Source organism: Sprattus sprattus (genome assembly GCF_963457725.1).
Source record: "Sprattus sprattus genome assembly, chromosome: 20".
Lineage (NCBI taxonomy): Eukaryota > Metazoa > Chordata > Actinopteri > Clupeiformes > Clupeidae > Sprattus > Sprattus sprattus.
Window position 1 is genome coordinate 22637721 of NC_137918.1, and position 22985 is coordinate 22660705.

The 22985-nt window shown below is 42.9% G+C and overlaps 2 protein-coding genes across 2 annotated transcripts; one reads left to right on the top strand and one right to left on the bottom strand.

The window, feature by feature from the left end:
• The first annotated feature begins 452 nt into the window (after positions 1-452).
• LOC308381457 (PC4 and SFRS1-interacting protein-like) lies at positions 453-10093 on the top strand. The gene is made up of 16 exons (XM_080859031.1): positions 453-503; positions 1132-1229; positions 1383-1459; positions 2024-2162; positions 3400-3507; positions 4612-4659; positions 4748-4811; positions 4985-5090; positions 5333-5516; positions 6380-6483; positions 7044-7096; positions 7272-7342; positions 7610-7705; positions 7871-8072; positions 8494-8590; positions 9073-10093. The coding sequence occupies exons 2-16, from the start codon at positions 1158-1160 to the stop codon at positions 9101-9103; spliced, it is 1452 nt and encodes a 483-aa protein (XP_080715157.1). The 5' UTR covers positions 453-503; positions 1132-1157; the 3' UTR covers positions 9104-10093.
• A 2532-nt stretch (positions 10094-12625) lies between these two features.
• On the bottom strand, positions 12626-22519 carry snapc3 (small nuclear RNA activating complex, polypeptide 3; the record flags this gene model as incomplete). The annotated part of the gene is made up of 9 exons (XM_080858894.1): positions 12626-12827; positions 13092-13199; positions 20170-20328; positions 20763-20845; positions 20997-21146; positions 21266-21370; positions 21914-21995; positions 22104-22187; positions 22287-22519. 9 exons carry the CDS (start codon positions 22517-22519, stop codon positions 12680-12682), a joined length of 1152 nt encoding a protein of 383 aa, XP_080715020.1. The 3' UTR covers positions 12626-12679.
• Between the last annotated feature and the right edge of the window lie 466 nt (positions 22520-22985).

Sequence of the window (22985 nt, forward strand, 5' to 3'; positions counted from 1 at the left end):
TAGAGCCCTAAATACTTACAATAGTAAGTATAATAATAACAGTGCTTGAAAACTTTAAAATATGCTACCGTGTAGAACGAACTAAATGCATCGGTGGGTTGTTGTGGATAAGACTATTTCTAACCATTAATGTAGGTAAATGAATAATGTCGGTAATGAATGGCTAGGATGCTTAGAATGTATGTTCGAAGCCTGAACGACTGTCTTAGTTTAGGCCTAGCGTCCCTGTTGACATGACGCAGTCATGAGCATGACAGTCGCGATATTTCTCCATAACACTGGCCATTTGATTCCGCTGTCACGCTATGAACATGTTCATGTATCTGTATTATTCCTTTAATGTAACAACGTAAAGGAAACATTGTGTGTTTGAACTTACTTCGCCCCACCCCCCCATTTCAACTCTCAATTGGTACAGTCTGTTTTCGGCTGCGCGGGAGTAGAGGCTGCTAGTGGAAGGGGTTGCTGCCTGGCTGTGTTGCTAAGGAGTAAGGCTAATTCCGGTAAGCATGGTGTCTATTATTAAGATAGTTTACAATGTGAATGTGGTAGACATGCTTCCATCATACAACTAGCATCATGGCTCACTTCAGTCACCTTGCCAAGATGTGCCATAGCAATTTGACAGCAGAGGTCATAGTTAAAGCTCACCAGCAGGTCTGTCTGCTGAAAATGCAAACCTAGCTAACAACTGAAACCGAATGTATCCATTGAAATGCACGGGCAGTTCGAACTTGCGTGATACAGCTGCCACCACGTGAACGCAGCCGAGGAGTATTGTGCAGTCATGCCGCCTGGTTGCTTATAAATAGCAACAACAAATCGTGGGTGAATGCACGTTTTATTTGTTTGCATCGCATGGGGGAGGGGTCAGCGGACATCACCGTGACCCTTCCACACCCCAAAAGGTTTAATTTTCCTCACGCGTTAATGTTTGGCTTCAATGCATGGCAGTGACGTTTCAAAGTTACACTGTTGCTGCAGTTCGTTTTCATGTTTTTCTCTAAACCATCTATGTTGGCGTGATTTATTATTAAGCTTATTTTGTTAAACTGAAGAATATACTTTGAGCATGAAATAATTATACTTAAACGTATATAATAATACTTCTAAATGTTTGTCTCATTCAAGGTCTAAACGTCATATCAGAAGAAAACATGACACGGGATTTCAAACCTGGTGACTTGATCTTTGCAAAAATGAAGGGTTATCCCCATTGGCCAGCCAGGGTAAGCACTGTGTATTCCACTCATGTCTCTTTCATAACCACTTAATAGGAGTAATGTTGAACAATCAGTCAGTAATGAGTGTGTAAATAAAAGCATGCCCTTCAGTGATGTGACACATCTTACTTTTTTGTTCTCTGTAAATTCCTTTGGAAGATCGATGAAGTTCCAGATGGAGCTGTTAAACCAGCCAATGTCAAATTTCCCATCTTCTTCTTTGGCACCCATGAAACGTGAGTTCACCTGCTCTGTGCCATCCTGCAAAAGAAAGCCTACTGCTCCTGAGGGGCCTGGCTAGCGGCATCTGATGGATGGTCATATATAATATAGGGGAGCAACACGGATGACCTGTAGCATCTGATGGATGGCCATAGGGGAGTAACACGGACGTGTTGTAGCATCTGATGGATGGTCATATATAATATAGGGGAGTAACACAGATGTGTTGTAGCATCTGATGGATGGTCATATATAATATAGGGGAGTAACACGGATGACCTGTAGCATCTGATGGATGGTCATATATAATATAGGGGAGTAACACAGATGTGTTGTAGCATCTGATGGATGGTCATATATAATATAGGGGAGTAACACAGATGTGTTGTAGCATCTGATGGATGGTCATATATAATATAGGGGAGTAACACGGATGTGTTGTAGCATCTGATGGATTGTCATATATAATATAAGGAAGTAATAGGATGTGCTGTAGAATGGGAAATCTCATCAACTTCAGCCTGCTAATTTGTCAACATATCTCTAATGGCTTTCCTTTGTCATTTTCTTTGGTGTAGGGCATTCCTTGGTCCCAAAGACATATACCCATACCTGCCCAACAAAGACAAGTATGCCAAACCCAATAAGAGGAAAGGCTTCAATGAAGGCCTGTGGGAGATCGACCACAACCCAAAGGTGGAGCTGGATGGAGAGAAGGTACATGTTCAGTTTGAGTCTAAAGCAGGGGTACACACTCGTGCACCTCCCACTGGAGAGAAGGTACATGTTCAGTTTGAGTCTAAAGCAGGGGTACACACTCGTGCACCTCCCACTGGAGAGAAGGTACATGTTCAGTTTGAGTCTAAAGCAGGGGTACACACACTCGTGCACCTCCCACTGGAGAGAAGGTACATGTTCAGTTTGAGTCTAAAGCAGGGGTACACACACTCGTGCACCTCCCACTGGAGAGAAGGTACATGTTCAGTTTGAGTCTAAAGCAGGGGTACACACTCGTTCACTTCCCACTGGAGAGAAGGTACATGTTCAGTTTGAGTCTAAAGCAGGGGTACACACTCCTGCACCTCCCACTGGAGAGAAGGTACATGTTCAGTTTGAGTCTAAAGCAGGGGTACACACACTCGTGCACCTCCCACTGGAGAGAAGGTACATGTTCAGTTTGAGTCTAAAGCAGGGGTACACACTCGTTCACTTCCCACTGGAGAGAAGGTACATGTTCAGTTTGAGTCTAAAGCAGGGGTACACACTCGTTCACTTCCCACTGGAGAGAAGGTACATGTTCAGTTTGAGTCTAAAGCAGGGGTACACACTCGTTCACTTCCCACTGGAGAGAAGGTACATGTTCAGTTTGAGTCTAAAGCAGGGGTACACACTCGTGCACCTCCCACTGGAGAGAAGGTACATGTTCAGTTTGAGTCTAAAGCAGGGGTACACACTCGTGCACCTCCCACTGGAGAGAAGGTACATGTTCAGTTTGAGTCTAAAGCAGGGGTACACACTCGTGCACCTCCCACTGGAGAGAAGGTACATGTTCAGTATGAGTCTAAAGCAGGGGTACACACTCGTGCACCTCCCACTGGAGAGAAGGTACACGTTCAGTTTGAGTCTAAAGCAGGGGTACACACTCCTGCACCCCCCTCTCCCCTCTGCTCTACATGGTGTCCGACTATAGCGGGAGAGAAGGAACACGTTCAGTTTGAGTCTAAAGCAGGGATACACACTCCTGCACCCCCCACTCCCCACTGCTCTACATGGTGTCCGACTATAGCCACACACGAGAACCCCTCTTGATTAGCTGAGCTGAGATTTGACAATGCCCTCAATTAAAAAAAAAAATGATGATGTATATAGAAACCGAAAGCAGTATATAATGATGTATATAATGATGTATTTCTTTTGAATGGTAATGGTCTCAAAATCATCTTTACATTGTCAGAGGATGTCTGCCGAGTCAGCTGGAGACAAAGACTCCGACAGCGGCCCTGAGGGAGAGGACGATGAAGGCGAGGATGACGACGATGGGGAGAAGGGGAGGAAGTCCTCGGTGGGTATCTTCTTGCTGACTTTGCCCATCAAGTTGTGGTGTTTCTGTGATCCTGTTCTGTTCACCCACCCTGAAAACTTCTTTCAAACCCCCCAAGGTTAGGTGCCTCTCTCAGGGCAGGTCTTCTGCCAGGGCAGGGTGATCACCGTGCTGAAGTCCTGCCACTGAGCCTGCCGGCGGGGCAGCAGTGGGCTGCTGCTGCTGGGTCCCTTTAGCAAGCTAGGCCCTGTGTTTAACACCTGCACCATGGGCCCTTTGTGTTTTTGGCCCAGGTGTCTGGCAGTGAAGCGGGTCAGGAAGAGGAGGAGGAGGAGGAGGAGGAGGAAGGGGAGATGGAGGTATCAGGGCAAGGGCCCCTGTTGGAGGAAGTACGTACTGTCCACTGCATGAGGGGGAGCGGTGGCTGCTGGAAAGATTTCCTTCTGGTTTAAGTTATGCTGGGGGTGAATGGGATTGGGAATTGCATGTGGTGTTGGAAAGTTAAGCCGCTTTTGGATTCTTCATTTTCCATATGGTTTCTAGTCTTGTGGCAAAGCCACCTGGAAGTGGTCGTGTTGATGAAGAGAGGGATATTCACCCTTTGGTTCTTCCACTCCTCTGCTGCCGTTCTCAATATATCTCCTTTGGAGAGGCATTTCACCTCTCTGCAGTAGGCAGGCTGGCCAGGGCTTATCTCTTATCTTTCCCCCAAGAGGAGAGGTCTCCAGTGCAGAGAGGTTCAACTCCTAGTGCTTGATATGTCCACATGTTGTTCACACGAACCATATGACCAGTGGGATGAGTGTGCTAACTCACTGTCACCACAATCACAAGTTCAACATCAGATGATGTCCTTCCACTCTTTGTTTGTGACTTACTTCATGACATGATTTGATGCTATACTGGTTGTGGAAAAATGAAGGAGAAGGCCAGACGATTGTTTGGTCAGTTTTATTTTGGACTTATGATGCCTTACCTCAGCAGGTAAAAAAAATCACAGGACCGCATGCACTTTTCTCAGAAACACCATTTCCCAGATATGAGTTCAAAATGTGTAAGGGTTTTTTGAGTAGCTGATATTTGTGAACCTGGTGAATTATTAAATACATATTTTTCCCCTTTAAGGAATCAACAGACACCCTATCCAAGCCAAAAAGAGGACGAAAGAAAAAGGTAAGCCTATTCATCAGGCATCTGTGTGATCAGAATTTCAGTACTCACCCACATGGCTCAACTTTACCTTCTGCTTGTCCTTTCTCAGAGTGAAACGGAGCAGGACTCTGAGAAAGACGAGGCTGCTGGCAGTCCAACTTCAAGTCCACCTGGTAACGCATTGCACCATCACAACTCTCATTTCAGACTGTTACCACAGTATGTTGATGGTGTGTGTGTGTGTGTGTGTGTGTGTGTGTGTGTGTGTGTGTGTGTGTGTGTGTGTGTGTGTGTGTGTGTGTGTGTGTGTGTGTGTGTGTGTTGCACTTTGCACTGTTTTTTATAGGTGGAGACACACCTGCGCCTAAGCGTCGTGGCAGGAAGCCCAAGGCAGAGAAGTTACTCCTCCTGCAGCAGGCATCACAAGACCCTCACGGATCAGGCAGTGACATGTAACCAGCTTCCTCTCATCACCACCAGTACCACCGTGTGTGTGTGTGCATGTGTGTGCGAGGAGGGGTGTGTGTGTGTGTGTGTGTGTGTGTGTGTGTGAGAGAGTAGGTGTGGTGTGTTGTGGTTTATTGCCGTTGATCACCTGGTTTGTGGAGTGTGGGTGCGGGGGGAGGGGGGAGGCATTTTTGTGAGATTCATATTAACTCCCACACTTGTTTCGGTGTGGTGCCAAACCTAACAGGGACACCGCTGCAGACTCTGAACGTAAAAGGAAACGAGGATCTGACGACAAGAGCAAGCACCAGGAGGAGGATGAGAGGAGGGCCGATGGCAGGAAGAGGAAGGAGGAGGTGAAGAAGGAGCCAGAGGCCAAGAGGAGGAAGAACGCCAAGGATGAGAGCTCATCTGACTCCGACGATGAGGAGGTAGTAGACATTGATAGAAATTAGTTTTCTACTATATATATTGGAAAACTCAGTCATGGATTTGTCAGTCATGTTTCAGTTTATTCTTATAACAATGGCGGCCACACATTGTTGAGACAGAGGCTGAAGTCACACACTCACTCACAGTGCTTCACCCTTAGCTTATCTAACCTACCTCTAGTGAGAAAGGCTCTTATATACATAATGTTTAAGGGGTGTTACCATTGATTCAAAATAGGCCATGGCTGCAGACACCTTTGTCTCAACCTGGGGGGAAGGGAGTTCTCACCTCCATCCCCAGGTATGAACAAAGAGCCCTCACCAAGAAATGCCAATAAAAGTAATAAACTTATAGGTATAAATATTATAGGTATAAATAAGAGTGGAATTATTGACTATGACCAATCCCTTCAACACGAGCACCACAGCAGTCCTATTCCAATATGCAAGTGAATATGTGGTGAGAGTGAGAGTGAGTGTCCAAGGATGAGAGCTCATCTGACTCCGAGGATGAGGAGGTAGTAGACACGAGCACCACAGCAGTCCTATTCCAATATGCAAGTGAATATGTGGAGAGAGTGAGAGTGAGTGTCCAAGGGAGATTGGGCTAGGCCAGGCTAGGCTAGGCTAGGCCATGCACCATGCATACTAGGCTATCCTCAACAACGCTATGCTAAATAAAACCCAACCATGCTATGCTACACCACTCTAACCCATGCCATGCTAAACTTGAGCATACAATGCTAGGCTACACTACCCAATGCTATATAATGCTGTAGTAGGTTAAGACAAAGTCCCTTTAGGCAGGTCTCGCCACTCGGCAGCGATGACCCTTACTTGTGTTCCTTCACCCCCCCCTGTAGAAGAGGAGTGGACCAGGCCGGAAACGAAACCCGCTGAAAGCTCAGCAGAATACGGCAGAGTCGGACAAGGACGAGCGCCGCCGCAAGGCAGACGAGACCAAAGAGTGAGTCAAGGCCGCCGTCCGATCTCAGTTCAGTGCGCCGGAAATGGCAGCGCTGAAAACACTTCAAGGATCACAGACCAAAATGAGAGAATATTTCGTTCTGGTTTAAGTTATGCTGGGGGTTGAATGGGATTGGGAATTGCATGTGGTGTTGGAAAGTTAAGCTGCTTTCGGTTTTTCTTCATTTCACATATTCGAAGTCTGTGGGAGAGTTTCTTGCTTAAAGAGAGAAGTAGTTACACACCTGTCACACGTACGCGTAGGAATGCGTTGAGCCTTTAAGGGCGACGGATCCCTATTCTCTTCGAATGGGGTGTCGTCAGCCTTTGCCGAACTGGATTGTGGCTCCGTTCAGTTCGGCAAAGGATGGCGTCACCCCATTCAAAGTGAATCGGGATCCGTTAACCCTGACGCATCAACACATTCTAACGCGTAGGTGTGTTAACGTTAAGATCGGAGTGGTGTTCCATCAGGGGTTCTGGGAGGAGGCCTTCCTGCTGCTGCTTCTGCTGCTTTGGCAGTGATGAGACTGTCCTGCACTTGTTCTGTTTCTCCTGTAGATTAGGAAAAGAAGACGTAAAGAAGGATGAGCGGAAAGGAGACCGAAAGAAAGGTGAATTTCAGAAATATTTCTCTGGTTGGGAGCTGCCATGGTTCTTGTGCATTTCTGAAAGAGTCGCACCTCATTTAAACTTGAATGACTCGTCTTCGTATGCATGCGTGTGTGTGTTCTTGAAGTTTTTACCCCCATTTTTTTGATTTGTGTCAATATGTTTCACACAATCCAGAAATGTCTACAGAGCAACGTCTTCAGAGATTGCATGGAGAAATCAAAATCTCTTTGAAGATAGACAACCCTGTGAGTTTCTGAGTCCAGTCATTAAAACGCTATCTTTTTATGAGTTAACTGTTTAAAAATAGGTCTGTCCTTTCCTCTCACCAGTGCTTTGGGGCTGCTCTGGATATAATGAAAAACTCCCTTTGTTTGTCTGGCGTTATGCTTGCCTAGTTTCGGTGTGTGACCGTGTGTGTATTAGTGAGACAGAGAAACTGTATGTCTTGTTCCTTTATGAACTGAAGTGGTATTTGCTAAAGCATTCAGCACCCTTTTAATGCTTATCCCCAGGATGTGAAGAAATGCCTGGTGGCGTTGGACGAGCTGGGCTCTCTTCAGGTCACCACCCAGCACCTCCAGAGTGATCTGATAGCCACCCTTAAAAAGGTACAGACTCACAACAGCTTCAATTCAACCCCTTCCTTCTGAACTCACGAGTCACTCTATCCCACTGACTGACTCACAGGCACTCCCTTCAGGGCTGAAATATGCTCTGCCTCGTAATCCTCTATGAAACTTCATTTCTAATCTGGGGCTTGTGTCTTCCCTCAGATGCGCAGGTTTAAGGCCAGCCAGGACATCATGGACAAGGCCTCCATGTTGTACAACAAGTTCAAGACCATGTTCCTGGTGGGTGAGGGAGACTCCGTGCTGAGCCAGGTTCTCAACAAGTCTCTGGCTGAGCAGAGGCAGTTTGAGGAGGCCAAGAAAGGAGCACTGAAGAAAGCCGAGCAAGCCAAAGAGCAGAACATGGGTGAGCAGGCCACGAGGCAGCCCTGTCAGGGGCATTACACTACAGCCCTGTCAGGGGCATTACACTACAGCCCTATCAGGGGCAATACACTACAGCCCTATCAGGAGCATTACACTACAGCCCTATCAGGGGCATAACACTACAGCCCTGTCAGGGGCATTACACTACAGCCCTATCAGGGGCAATACACTACAGCCCTATCAGGAGCATTACACTCCAGCCCTATCAGGAGCAATACACTACAGCCCTGTCAGGGGCATTACACTACAGCCCTGTCAGGGGCATTATACTACATTTATGTCAACCATTCTTGACTGGCATCCTTGTCAGAATATTAAAAATGTAAATGCTCCCACTGTCATTACTCTGGGTTTTTGTATCACAATCATTGAGAGTCTGGTGATGTTTTGGTGAACCACAGAGGGACAGGCTGTGAATGGAGACTCCAGCCCGGAGGTGAAGCAGCACGAGACTGAGCAAAGCAAAGCAGTTGAAGAGAGCCAAGCTGTGGAGAACAGGTAAGGATTTTTTTCTAGTCTTCCCCTCAGCTTGGTTGTGCTAGACTGTATTTCAGTACCAGTCAAAAGCTTGGACACACCTTCCAATTTTTAGTTTCTTCTTTACTTTTATTATTTTCTACATGGTAGATAACACCTTTTTTTTTTAGAACATCATTCCATATGTGTTATTTCGTAGTTTAAATGTCTTCAGTATTAATCTACCATGTAGAAAAAATTAAAAGTAAAGAAAAAACTTAAACTTAAAAAATTAAAGGTGTGTCCAAACTTCTGACTGGTACTGTATTTCAGTTAAGGTTTTTTAGTGTATAGACTGGAACCTGAGAAGCACCTAGTCCATGAGGGTTTTGAGTGACCAGTCAGCGAGGTATGGGGTGTGAGTTTGCTAGTGCGCATAGGGATCAGGAAGTGTCAGGATGTGTACTGACTGAGTTCTGAAAATTGACCTTAAGACTGTAAATCCATCTCTCTTCTCCCCCCAGTGCTCCAGTCACCCAACAGGAATCTAGCTGAATCAAACTGCTTCTGTTTTGATGAAGAAGAAGCTGCTTCTGTTTTGATGAAGAAGAAGAACCGGCCTTCAGGGATCTTCCAGGCACCTGTCACCCTCCAGCACTAAGAGTCTCCACTGGGATCATAGCTCCTCTCGTCAAAGACTAGTTGAACAGGGTTTCATCCTCAGCATCGTCTGTTTGCACACGTCTGAAGTTCCCTGACCAGCCCCTAAAAGATTGAGATATCTGAGAAATCTGTCCCGAATTTAAGGAATTTGATTTTAACCCTTCAGCAGGGCAGTGTATTAGGGATTCTAATATAAAAATAGCGGTCCTGAACAACGTAAGATTTTAAGATTCCATGTTTTATTTGATTTGCCCAGATATTCATTATTCAGAACGTCCATTCTTCAATCTTCTAAACAGACTGGCATGACTGTACCTGCTGAAGGGTTTAAAACAGTGCTAGTCACCCTTATGTTATGCTGAATGTGCGCTGAAATTTAACAGTTTAAAAGGTCACACAAAGGTTATGCACATATCTTTTCCTCTTTGTGCCTTTTTGTTTTATTGAAAAAAAACTGTATGACCTTGACATTACAGAAGTAGTTCAGTTTGGACCATTTTGCAGTTTTGGTCAATTTTGAAGTGAAATCCGTCACTGACATTCCTGGTCTGTACCTTTGCCTCTTTTTCTGGTCACTAGATATCTCCAATTTTACTTTCCTTGCCATGATGTCCAACCTGCTATACAGGGCCAGTTAGTTGTATGTATGTTAGTGAAATAGTCGGATGGTGTTAACCCTTATAGTGTACTGAACTGTTTATCTGCCTGTGGTTCACTAACGTATGATGTGTTTTCATCCCTAGTGTAGATGTACATATTTGTTAAAGTACTCCGAGTGTCAGAAGTGCTACTAGGTAGGCGTGCCAAAATTCACTCCACCAAGGAATTGCTTGTTTTGCCTTCATTCAGATTGTCCGTCAAGTTTTTTTTTTTTTACAGCTCATCCATTTTACTGGCATTCATGTACTGTAAATAAGAGTATTTTTGTGCCTGTCTTAAAGAGGAACACTTTTGTTCGCACTAATAAAGCAGTGGTTACAGCTCAAGCTGAAGAATGTGCTTTTTTTTCCCCTTAGTGGATTATTGGTGTGGTAAAGTTGTATTTTCTCTGGATCTTGACGAGATTGAAACACAAAATGTATTTTTTATGGTCTGAACAAAAGTCCTTGCATCACGGCTGTGATATTACTGTTTTCTATCAACAGCTTCATTTGTACGGTATGTTTTTCAGTCCTCATAAACTACCAACATTGTATTATTGTAAAGTATAGTGTATCTAGTACCCAGTGGACATTTGCCATTGGAAAAGTCAGCAATACTCCACTGATCTCCACTCCAACACTCCTTCAGAGCTGCTCCCAGTCACTCCACAAAGAGCTTGCATGCAGGCTAAAACTGGATTGAAAGGCAGATCCTTCTGATCCAGAACCTAAAAGGGAACTTGAGGAGAATTTTGCAAGACTGTACACATCATTTCCTAGTGCAATTCAAAATGTAGCTCTTTTCAGAAGGGATTTATATGACAAGTTAAGGTAAGATGTGAAGACTGACATGAAGACTTTCTGATTAAGCTCGATTTTGTAATCAGGTTTTGCTGCGTTTGGTTGGTCACTGGAGAAGTGTGAATGTAAATATTTTTTCAGCTACCAAAAAACCAAACTATAAATGAATCATTCTAGAGATTTAGCAGTAGCTATCTGAGAGGATAGCAGACAGGCTTGTTTTGGGTTGTTGAACTTCAGATCTTGTTCATGGTACTAAATTAGCTAAACATTTTTGGCAAGTTATTTACTTCTCATGGTTTTGGAGAATGGTTGGAGTCATTTTCCCGTCTCAATGAGAAAGGCGTCTATTATTTCTGAAAGTGCTACGACATATCCTCTGGATCACATTCCAACCACCCTTCTCCAGTCTATCTCGTCTACAGTTTCACCTGTCGCATGCCGTCAAGGCTTCACTCAGTTCAGGAAACATTCTTACACATTTAGTTACTCTTTTGCTAAAGAAAGTTTCACGTAATCTGTCTTCTGTCGTGAAGAATTATAGAACTGTCTCCCTTTTTTTAAAGATTCTTGAAAAGGTTGTCGTCAAGCACGTTTCTGAATTTTCCGGTCTCAGAATAATTTGCCTAATCAGTTTGGTTTTCAGAGTGGTCATTCTACTGAAACTGCTCTTTTACTGACTGAGCATAGGCCTTTACTGTCAATGACTCTGTCATCAGTTCTGACTCTACTACAATTGCCAGCAGCCTTTGCCACATTGAACCATGACATCCTACTCCTCCGACATCCAAATGAGCAATTCAGGGAAAGCACTCAGTCGGTTTGAATCGTACCTCAGTGGTCATTCATTCAGTGAGTCATGGCAGGGACAAGCGTAAAAATCTCACCAACTCCATTGTTGTACCTCAAGGATTCATACTTTCATTTTTCTATTGACACCCCTTCCTTAGGTGAGACTAGCATTTCTTTCCCAAGGGTTCGCCCATCACTGTTATGCAGATGACACTCAACTGCACTTGTTTTTCTCCCAGGAGGACTCTTTTCATTGCCCCCAACTAAATATGCACGGAACTTAACAGAGTTATATTTGATGACCAATATCATTTTTTCTGAGAATGAAGCTTGTCCATAGGTCTTGCCGGTTCACACTCTATAATATTTATAATATTATAAAATGTAGATCATCAGACCTTGCCTCACTTAATAAAGTACACAACATATTGTGCAGGCCTTGGTTATGTCTAAACTGGAATATTGTCATTTTAACGGGCCTGCGTGCATGTGTACTGAGACTGTTGCAAAGGATTCAGAATGTGGACGCAGGTTTGGTCTTTGATCAACCAAATAGAACATGCTGGCTCTCTATAGCTGCTAGAACTAAATTAAAATCTCTCACTCTGGCGTACAGGACAGCAACTGATTCAGCCTCACTCTGGCGTACAGGACAGCCACTGAATCAGCCTCACTCTGGCCTACAGGACAGCAACTGATTCAGCCTCACTCTGGCGTACAGGACAGCCACTGAATCAGCCTCACTCTGGCCTACAGGACAGCAACTGAATCAGCCTCACTCTGGCCTACAGGACAGCAACTGAATCAGCCTCACTCTGGCGTACAGGACAGCAACTGAATCAGCCTCACTCTGGAGTACAGGACAGCAACAGAATCAGCCTCACTCTGGCCTACAGGACAGCCACTGAATCAGCACCTGCCTATTTAAATGCTGCGATTCAGCTCTATTCCTCCTCCACTTCATGTGCCGTTGACTTAGGTTTATGCTTTGCTCGTTAACCGTCAATGAACTTAGAGCCTATTGTCTGAAGTAATTATTTTACTCAACGATGTCAATGCGAAATAGGGACTTGACTGCAACAGCGAAGTGAGGAATGGTAGCACTTTAATTAATAAATAAAATATATTTGTCAATGTTTGTACATATTTACTCTCAATAAAAAAATAGGAATGGGTCCTCTCAATGTAAACAAAATATTATCAAATCAAAAGTGAATAACGCAAAAAGTGAGACTTAGTTGAAAACTCCAGGATCCACATAGACGTAAGCCTGGAAGTCATACAGCTTATTCCCCTGGGCATCATAATGGAGCATGCGGAAGCATTTATCACAGAAAAGGCAGGGGTCCATGGGAGCCAGACGGTCATTGGTGGTGATCCATCTGGGGAGATTGAGGAAGAGCCACAGTCAATAAGTAAGCAAACAGTGGCAAACAGTGCCAGTCCCGCACTTCTGTTTCTTTCTATGTCATTTTCTATTTCTTGGAGAGAAAAAAAAAAAGCAGTATTTATTGTTACACCAGGTTTTATTGCTCTGAGCTTGACTGTTCTCTCCTTTGTACGTCGCTTTGGACAAAAAATGACTAAATGTAAGCAATCTGTAAAATGTCAAATCCACCACCAATACTGTTGCATGTGGGCCTCACCGGCTGATGTACAGGTGGCACACGCAACACTTCCGCGTCATAACTCGGTGCTTGTGGCTGAGCAGTGGGTACAGGGTCCTGTCTCTGCAGTCGTCGGGATGGATCAACCTGTCAAAATTTGATTTGAAATCCAGTTATAAAACATGAGTAGGAATGTTTTTGTATGAATAAGAAAGGATTTACAGGATACCCATTGCATTAGTTTAAGGTTAAGATTTGGGCTAGATTTAGACAGAGTTTACAAGTTGACAGTTGGAATTTGAAATAAGAAAGTGTGACCCCAGTTGACCCAAGGGAGAATAATTGGTGTGTCATGAGATAAGGGATTGACCTCTGACTTGATCCGATCGGAGGTTACATTTTATTGGCTGAAGGGGTCAGACAAACAGGGAATAGGTGGGAGGTTCAAGATAACCTTTAAAATGATGTGGCGCGGGTTTATCCTGTAGATCTATTTCATCTCTTTGTTGTGGCTTGAATCCTACGATAAATTCTGTTAAGAACATCACATCCTGGTTCGAATTGCTGACCATAATAGATGCAACACATACCAAATTCCCCTAAGGTTCAGCAAATTACCTGCAGGACTTCCATGGAAAAAAAATGTACACAAGGACTTGCCTTTACAAGTTCAAACATGTACCCCAAATAGTTCTCAATTGTTTTCAATGCCATTCTTCCAGCTGTTTTTGAAAAATGGCTTCAGGGACAGTGGGACCAAAGGCTGAGTTTTTGGGGGTTGCAGACATGACAGAAGGAGGAATGTTAATATGGAGGAATGTGTAATTTGGAGACAGTGGTGGGACAAAGGACTCTGTGCCTGGCCAGTGTTGTTATCTGACCCATGCATTAAAGACTCCTATCTTAAAAGTGTTAAGAATGTTGATTCAGGAGTATCGGCAAGTTTAGACTCCTATCTTAAAAGTGTTAGGGAAGATTAGGGAAAACCCTTTTTGTGGTCAGAGATGGTGGAAGAAGCTGAGAAATATGTAAGGGATAATGTATAGAACGCAGGTCATTGTCGGGAAAATAAGCCCCGACAGGGCGAACAGCACCCCGACGTGAAGCGGAGGGGTGTTGATTCACCGTGAAGGGGCTTATTTTCCCGACAATGACCGGCGTTCTATACATTATCCCGCTTATTATACGGCTAAAACTTAAACAATTACTTAACACAGTGTGTCTTTTTACAATGTATTTGTTTTTGTTACTATACGTAGTGTTAAAAAGCAGAGAAATAGTTCGCCAAAGACGTTGAACTTCAAAGACAGTTGAACATTCTTTAGAACACAGCTGCTCAACCGTCCGCTGAAACTCCCTTGATAAGTTACCGTACTACTTGCGGAGTGCTACGAAAGATGTGAATCAGAGGCAAAAAGGCCACTTTCCTTGACAGCGGTCATTAACTGCATAGCAACGGTCAGTTATCGGAAAATAGTTGACCGCAGAACGTTGGGAAGCCCCATTCAAGTGAATGAAGCATTCTACAGCATTAAGAAGAGCCGTGTAATAAGGTCAATTAACAGCAGGACGTCAGGGAAGGGTTATAATATGTGCCCCAAATAGTTTTCAATTGTTTTCAATGCCATTCTTCCAGTTGTACAGACTACCATATCTAATTGAATACATAAAAACAGTCTTGATTACTCTTCATGATCAAACCTTTTTTTTGGTTTAGCTTTTTGACAGCAGCAATGCCAAGCCCAGCATCTTTGGCATCTCTGCTTTAACTCACTTCGACTCATTAAGTAGTTTATTCTATATAAAATGCCATCATGTCTTAGTAACACCCAGCCTAAAGCAAGTTTGGAGACACCAGCTTGCATTCTAGGTTTTACTCTCAACTTTAGAGTCAACCAAGTTTAGAGTTTAGCCGGTGGCAGTATTACAGTATGGAGATTTGGTCTAAAACTAGTTTTGGTCTAAAACCTTGCAAACATCCCCCACAGCTCAGTTGGTACTGACAAAGACTTGCCAACATGCTAACCGGTGTCTTTTGGTGATATAATTGACAATGTTGTGCTGTGAAAGCTTTTTCCCCAGAGTGTTCCGGCCCTGAACACAGAACTAGCCTACATAGTGAATACATCCTGGATGGCTAGTGGGAATAACACATATGTTTGTGTCTGTCTGTGTGTGTGTGTGTGTGTGTGTGTGTGTGTGTGTGTGTGTGTGTGTGTGTGTGTTTGTCCTTCGCATGACCATATTCCATCAAATTGAATTTGAAGATGATGGCAAAACTAGCTGCCTATAAAAAAACATACCTCAGAAAGTGGCAAATTGTTGCATAATGATGCTTTATGATGAGCCTGATAACTTGATAAGGGAAACCTTTAAAAACAAAATCACTAAAAACCCAACATAAAGAAATGAACAGTGTTATACAAACATATGCATCAACTTGACACTTTTTGAGGTATGGTTTTACAGGCAACTAGTTTTGGTACGATCAAATTTATTTTGATTGCATATGGTCATGTGAAGGACAGATAAACACCTGTGTCTTTCCCACTAGCCATGCACTATGTAGTTCTGTGTTTCGGGCTGGAACAACCTCCAAAAATGGGAGAAAAGCTTTCACAGCATGACATTGCCAGCTATAGTGCCAAGGGACACCAGTCAGTGTGTTGTGACGCTTCTATAAGTGGCAACTGGGCTGTTGGTGGTGTTTGCAAGGATTTTGTATGTCTTTAAGGTAGTTAGCTTGCTAGTTTTGGAGCAGAACTACTTATTGCTACTTTAAATAATGATTGTTTGGATATGATAGTTTACTTGTAGAATCTATTAATTGACTGTCTCTCTTCCAGACAGTTTTAAAGCCCAGAGCAGGGAATATCTGCACATACCATTAAATGCAATGGCATTGTAGGAGCCATTTTATCCACCTTTTAGTTTATTTTAGTGTTACTTATTTTAGCCACTTGGGGGAGTATTGCACTGGGTGTGGCACGTCACTGGGAATAAGGTAAATAATACAGGTTGATCAATTAGGGGAAGGGTGTGGATGGCGGGGAACACCCGGTTCTTAAGGCCCTTATAGAGTACTCAAAACGGTCGTTTCGGATAGTCGGGCAGTGGGCCGGCGGCCGGATAGTACGTACTAGTTAGCATTTTTGTCCCTTTATAGTACTCCAACGGCTGTGGGTGCTGAAAACAATTCTCTTCCAGAACAGTAGGGGGAGTAACGGTTTTAGTGCCGAAAGACAAGCTACCCCATGACATTTTCGTGCGATGGAAATCGTTATTTAACTTTCACTCTCCTCCACAACTGTTACTTACTTCCCTCTCACCAGCTGTCGCTACTGAAATGCAACAGGTATCAGCAGACAAACACCTTTCATGCTTTGTCTAATGTTAGATATACACGTGAAAGGGCAAACTTATCTCTATCATGGTAGGTATTTTTTGTGGGAGAAATAGTTGCAATCTACAACAAAATTATATGCTTGTCTTACACTATAGAAACTGTAAAAAAAAAAACGATTGAATTAAATGAATACGTTCTTATTTTCCTTGGTATTTTCGTCATATTCAGATTTGCAATGATTTCTGGGTAATTTTTGTAATCTCTATTTGATCATGTGACGAGACGATACGATATAGGCACAACATCTGAACGACTGACAGTGTTGTACAAGTCCACACCTTTCATGAAATAGTTAAAATATCCCAAACACAATCGGAATTCGAGAATAACCCTAATATTTAGGCCTATTAAGCGAACATGTAGCATACTGCCATTATTTTGCTTTAACGGAACAGACTATTCTGCCGTTTGAAATGTATAATCAACATGCATGCTGGATTTAAAATACAGTGGAAACCGTCGGTTATAAACAATGGAGTGACAAGTTCTGCAACATATGTCCAATGATAGATATGTCCAAGGAAAGAAGTGTGAACTTTTAATTAAATAGAATTGATGCCATCTGCTTTCTCCATAACAACATGGATTAAACCTTGGTGGACTTTGTAGACATTTTATTAACAAACGTTGTACGTGGACTATCTTCAATGGTAAGACCCTTTTGTTGTGCCTCTTCTGGTGTAGCATACAATGTGAGTTTTATTTGGGCACAGCAGATGCCTATCATGTGTAATGTGTAGGCTATTTCATTCCGTTCTTGCAATGAATAATTTAATTTCAATATGCTATCTACCTCTTGTGCGCAGTTGTACTTTTAAAGGGGCTTGTTTGTGTGAGCGAGTGCATGTAGTATATGTTGATGCCGGAGTTAAATAAAGGCAGGCTATTCATAAAATACGTCAATGTGTCAGTAGAATGAACAGTTGAGACTTTGACTCCGTGGGGCTCAGGTCGTTTGGACAAATATTTTAATTGCTGTCGCTCGTGCTGGTTCTCTGGCAGTAGGCTACTTGGGCCGGCTCATGTATTGTGATATACAGGGAATAGTTTTCAAGGAAAGGATCTGCACCTTTGACAGTGGCTGTTGTTCATATATACAGCCGCGGAAAAAATTAAGAGACCACTTCAAAATTATCAGTTTCTCTGGTTTTACTATTTATTGGTATGTGTACATTTTTGTTTTATTCTATAACCTACTGGCAACATTCCTACCAAATTTCAAATGAAAATATTGTCATTTAGATAATTTATTTGCAGAATAATGACAATTGGTCAAAATAGCAAAAAAGATGCAGTGTCTTCAGATCTCGAATAATGCAAAGAAAACAAGCTCATATTCATTTTTAAACTACACAATACTAATCCTTTAACTTAGGAAGAGTTCAGAAATCAATATTTGGTGGAATAACCTTGATTTAAAATCACAACTTTCATGTGTCTTGGCATGCTCTCCACCAGTCTTTCACATTGCCGTTGGGTGACTTTATGCTACTCCTGGCGCAAGAATTCAAGCAGCTCGGCTTCTTTTCATGGCTTGTGACCATCCATCTTCCTCTTGATCACATTTCAGAGTTTTTTTTATGGGATTCAGGTCTCGAAATTGGGCTGGCCATGACAGGGTCCTGATCTGGTGATACTCCATCCACACCTTTACTGGCCTGGCTGTGCGGCATCGAGCATTGCCCTGCTGGAAAAAACACTTCTCAGAGTTGGGGAACATTGTCAGAGCAAAAGGAAGCAGGTTTTTCTTCCGGGACAACGTTGTACTTTGCCTGGCTGAGGTTTGTAAAAGACCATAAGGATTGAACCAAAGCGGACTGGAGGGTCTCCTAGTTCGTCTTCTCTGATGAGTCCAATTTTCAGCTTTGCCCAACACATGGTCGTCTGATGGTTAGACGGAGACCTGGAGAGGCCTACAAGCCACAGAGTCTGGCACCTACTGTGAAATTGGACTCATCAGAGAAGACGAACTAGGAGACCCTCCAGTCGGCTTTGGTTCAATCCTTATGGTCTTTTACAAACCTCAGCCAGGCAAAGTACAACGTTGTCCCGGAAGAAAAACTTGCTTCCTTTTGCTCTGACAATATTCCCCAACTCTGAGAAGTGTTTTTTCCAGCAGGGCAATGCTCCATGCCACACAGCCAGGCCAGTAAAGGTGTGGATGGAGTATCACCAGATCAGGACCCTGTCATGGCCAGCCCAATTTCGAGACCTGAATCCCATAAAAAAACTCTGAAATGTGATCAAGAGGAAGATGGATGGTCACAAGCCATGAAAAGAAGCCGAGCTGCTTGAATTCTTGCGCCAGGAGTAGCATAAAGTCACCCAACGGCAATGTGAAAGACTGGTGGAGAGCATGCCAAGACACATGAAAGTTGTGATTTTAAATCAAGGTTATTCCACCAAATATTGATTTCTGAACTCTTCCTAAGTTAAAGCATTAGTATTGTGTAGTTTAAAAATGAATATGAGCTTGTTTTCTTTGCATTATTCGAGATCTGAAGACACTGCATCTTTTTTGCTATTTTGACCAATTGTCATTTTTCTGCAAATAAATGATCTAAATGACAATATTTTTATTTGAAATTTGGTAGGAATGTTGCCAGTAGGTTATAGAATAAAACAAAAATGTACATTTTACTTTAACACACACCAATAAATAGTAAAACCAGAGAAACTGATAATTTTGAAGCGGTCTCTTAATTTTTTCCGCGGCTGTATATATATATATGGATATAAAGGTAATGAAACAGGAAACGCTAGGTCCAGAAATGTTAGTTTCCGGAGTTGATGTCGTATGGAAATGATGTCGTAGTGGGCCAATCACGGCCAAGGCGTATCCGTCGCCATGAACGGACCGACAGAAATTTTTGCGGGGACACGGAGAGCTGTCCGACGGCTCTGGAGAGCACGGAGAGGGCGTTTCAGCTACCTGAGAAGGCGTTCCAACTACCTGAAGGCGTTCCTATGTGCCCAAAAACGTGTCGTACGGAGTACCATAAAAAAGCCTTTACCTTAGCCCGAAACCCACTTCACTGACAAACCGGTCACACCTATGCGGTCACACCTATTAGCTTGGCTAATATGCAAACAGCACTGGGTGAAAAGTAGCAATTTTATGTACACATTTCTAACTTTATAATAAACGGGAACACCACCCGAAGAGAGCTCATGCCTGGAATAAGATCATTTGCTACGTTGAGAACACTTGCCGTCCACACTGAGGCTTACAGGATAGCCTCCACAGGCATTATTTGGTCTACTCATCACCTGCCTGGCAACACATGTAAGCCAGTCTGTACATATGGGGCTGAGCCAGAGTGACCTGTCTGGGGGGAAAAGAGTCGTGTTTTTTTCTCCTGTTCTGGAGCAGGGCTGAGAGTAATGGCTCTATGGGCAAATGTCCTCACAGTTTTTCAGACAGCTTCATTGGCCTGCACCAGGTTCACATCAATAACCTAAGCGTTGGGATTCTGATTCTGGCCCTCTAATAGAAATTATAACCTGCCACTGCTTTCCAGGTCTTGCACCTTGCCATGATTCATGCCAATGAGCATTTTCCATAGCTTGCTACATAGATACCATATATCTATGTGTGATTTGGATGGTTTAGGCTCTGGGCTCTGTTAAGCGCCTAGAGGCAATTGTATTGTTATGGCGCTATACAAATAAAATTGAATTAAAATTGAATTGAATTATTAAACCGCACACCTTATGTCAGTGAGGACCATCACATGCTCGCAGTCTCCCTGGTGGCAGTAAAAGTAGGGGTAGCCAATCTTCATCCTCAGGTCATAGAATGTCATGTCCTCCATCTTGGCGGTTTTAAACTCCGGGAAGTCACGGGTCTTTGCCCACTCGCGTGTGGTCCTGTGAAATCATGATAGCACCATTAGAGACTCTACTGTTGAGCACAAATTCTTTGAGCACAAAACCCTTACTAATGGCGAACATTATGGAACCTCAATGGATTAAGGACTACCTTGGCAATCAATTAAACAGTTGCTCATGCTGTAGAGATTTCTGGTACAATTACACAGGAATACTGTTATGGAGAGACCACAGATATCTGCAAAAGCCACCGGGCCGGCCTTGTGATACGTTTGACATTTTGTGTGTGTGAGGAAATGGTGCTTCTATGAATCGATTCTACTGATGGCTCACAAGACACAGAGGTCTGTGTAACGCCTGAGTAAAACAAATTGATTAGATGGCTTTAAGCCTACAGGAGCTGGTGTAACCAGTTTAGTCACTTAGTTATCAGAAGAGTCTTTGGAAGAAAGAAGAGGTGATAAAAGGCTTACTCGCTGATGTCTCGACATTCTGGATATCTCGTGTCATTATAAAAGACTCCCTCAAAGTAGAAGAAAGCAGACTTGTAGTGATCCTAGAAAATGAGAGGTTTCTGTTTAGATTTCTTTGTAGGCCAGTACACAATCACAACAAAAACCTACATGAGGATGTCACAGTTGAAACAACAAAAGATGTAACCAGTCATTAGCCATCAAGACTAAACACAGTTTTCATCCTTTTCTGACCTTGCTGATGTACTGGGGTGTGGCATCAGGCGTACTGCTGAATTCCCCAAACACTTGCAGATCACTGACACAGCAGATAGCATCCCTCAGCTCTGTCAGATTCTGGCTCCCAAGCACCTGCATTGTCTGGTGGGCCCTCACATGCTTGAACTAAAACAAAGGAGGGTGACATCAGCAAAAGAGGCTAATTAACTTGAATTCAATAATTAGTTTTGGATGACTAAGTATCCTCAGCTTTATTACGATGAGACAAAAAAAAAAGCTCACACCCTTTCAAATAGAATTGGGTAGACAATGTTGAAACTCAGGATTATTTCTCCTTCAGGGACCACACTGGCGGAGTCTTCAGGCATCAACCCCATGTGTACACACTCCTAAGAGGTAGAAATTTACATTTACATTTAGTCATTTAGCAGACGCTTTTGTCCAAAGCGACGTACAAGGGAGAGAACAATCAAGCTAAGAGCAATAAAACCTGGTGTAACAATAAATACTGCTTTTTTTTTTCAAAAAAGAAATAGAAAACGACATAGAAAGAAAAAGAAGTGCGAGCCTGTCACTGCTTAAGTGCAAGTTAAGCCAAGACAAGCCATGTAAACTAGACAGTTTTCTCATCATAGTTTTAGAGATGGTTAACAGTCTTCAGTGTGTGTTTGACATGGATTTGTGGGAATATACAGTAGCAAACATATTTCTGTCCATGTTCCATAAATTGATGTCTAGAAGTTTCAACAACTCAGCATTTCTCATGTGGACATTGGCATGAATCAGGTCCACTCATAGATATTAAAGGTTCTTTTCCAAGCCTACATTGTTTTCACCATCCTTTTAAGGACAACTGAGTTGAGGATACATGTCTGCTTACATTTAATCAGTTATTACTAGTGAAGTCTTATCCATAATCGTATTGAACTAACCATCTCATTCGAGTAGGTGTCGTGTCTTCCAACTGAGTCTCTAACAAGAGTCTTTTTGTAATCTTGTCGTTTTTTCCGAAGCCTGCAATAAGTAATTGAAAGACGAGATATAATTCCAAGACAGACAAAACTTTCTGCAACAGACACATACAACAAGTGAAGAATAACATAACGTTAGGAGGCTACGAACCGCAAACATGCGAGCTCAGGGTCTTGGGGCACGACATTTGAGTCAACTGGCTGGTCATCAGGGTTACTCTTCAATGAATCGACACTGGATACATAGAAAGAGCATGACACTGATATCAGTGACTAATAACAAAAGAAGATTTACAAATCAAACCCAAGCCAAATTCAAGTTTAGGTCACAAACCTGCAGATGTCTTTTAGCTCATTTAACGTCTCTGTGGGTATTTGTAAGGACTCTGCGAGTTGAGCAATCTCAATTTCTTCAGACTTTATCTCGTAGGAATACAAATCGGATGGCAGTGTTTCTAGCCACAAATTTCTGAACGATCCGATATGAATTACCTGCGAGTTTAAATCATTAGATTCATATCTAGGAACATTTTCACCTAGCGTTGCATCTGCGTTGCTCTCCGCCATGTTTCTTCAAACTACGTCATCACGCTTAGTGCTTCTGGGAAATGTAGGTCACTTACTTGCTTGACCCCTAACCTGAATGAAAAAATGTTTAATGTGTGAAATTAGGTAAGTAATGAGCTAAAACGCAAGCTTACACAGATCATTTGCAAACATCAACATGCATGTTGGCATTGTTAAAAGCCAGTTAGCTTGCTAACATGTGCTAGTTCCACCCTATTTCTACAATATTAGAACATGCTTCTGTGATGTTACATTTCACAAAAAAAGTATTTCACATAAACGCCTACAATCAGACTTGAGGGTCTAACTTTAGCATTGGCTACTTGCAAAAGTCTACTTGAAGCAGCAAACCTATTCGCTTTATGAAAACGCTGATCAGAAGAATGTTCATGAATCCTTATGATATAATTCATATAGATCCGAAAAGGCCAACCTCATGAAGCTATGATTTAATGTCATAGTCTGT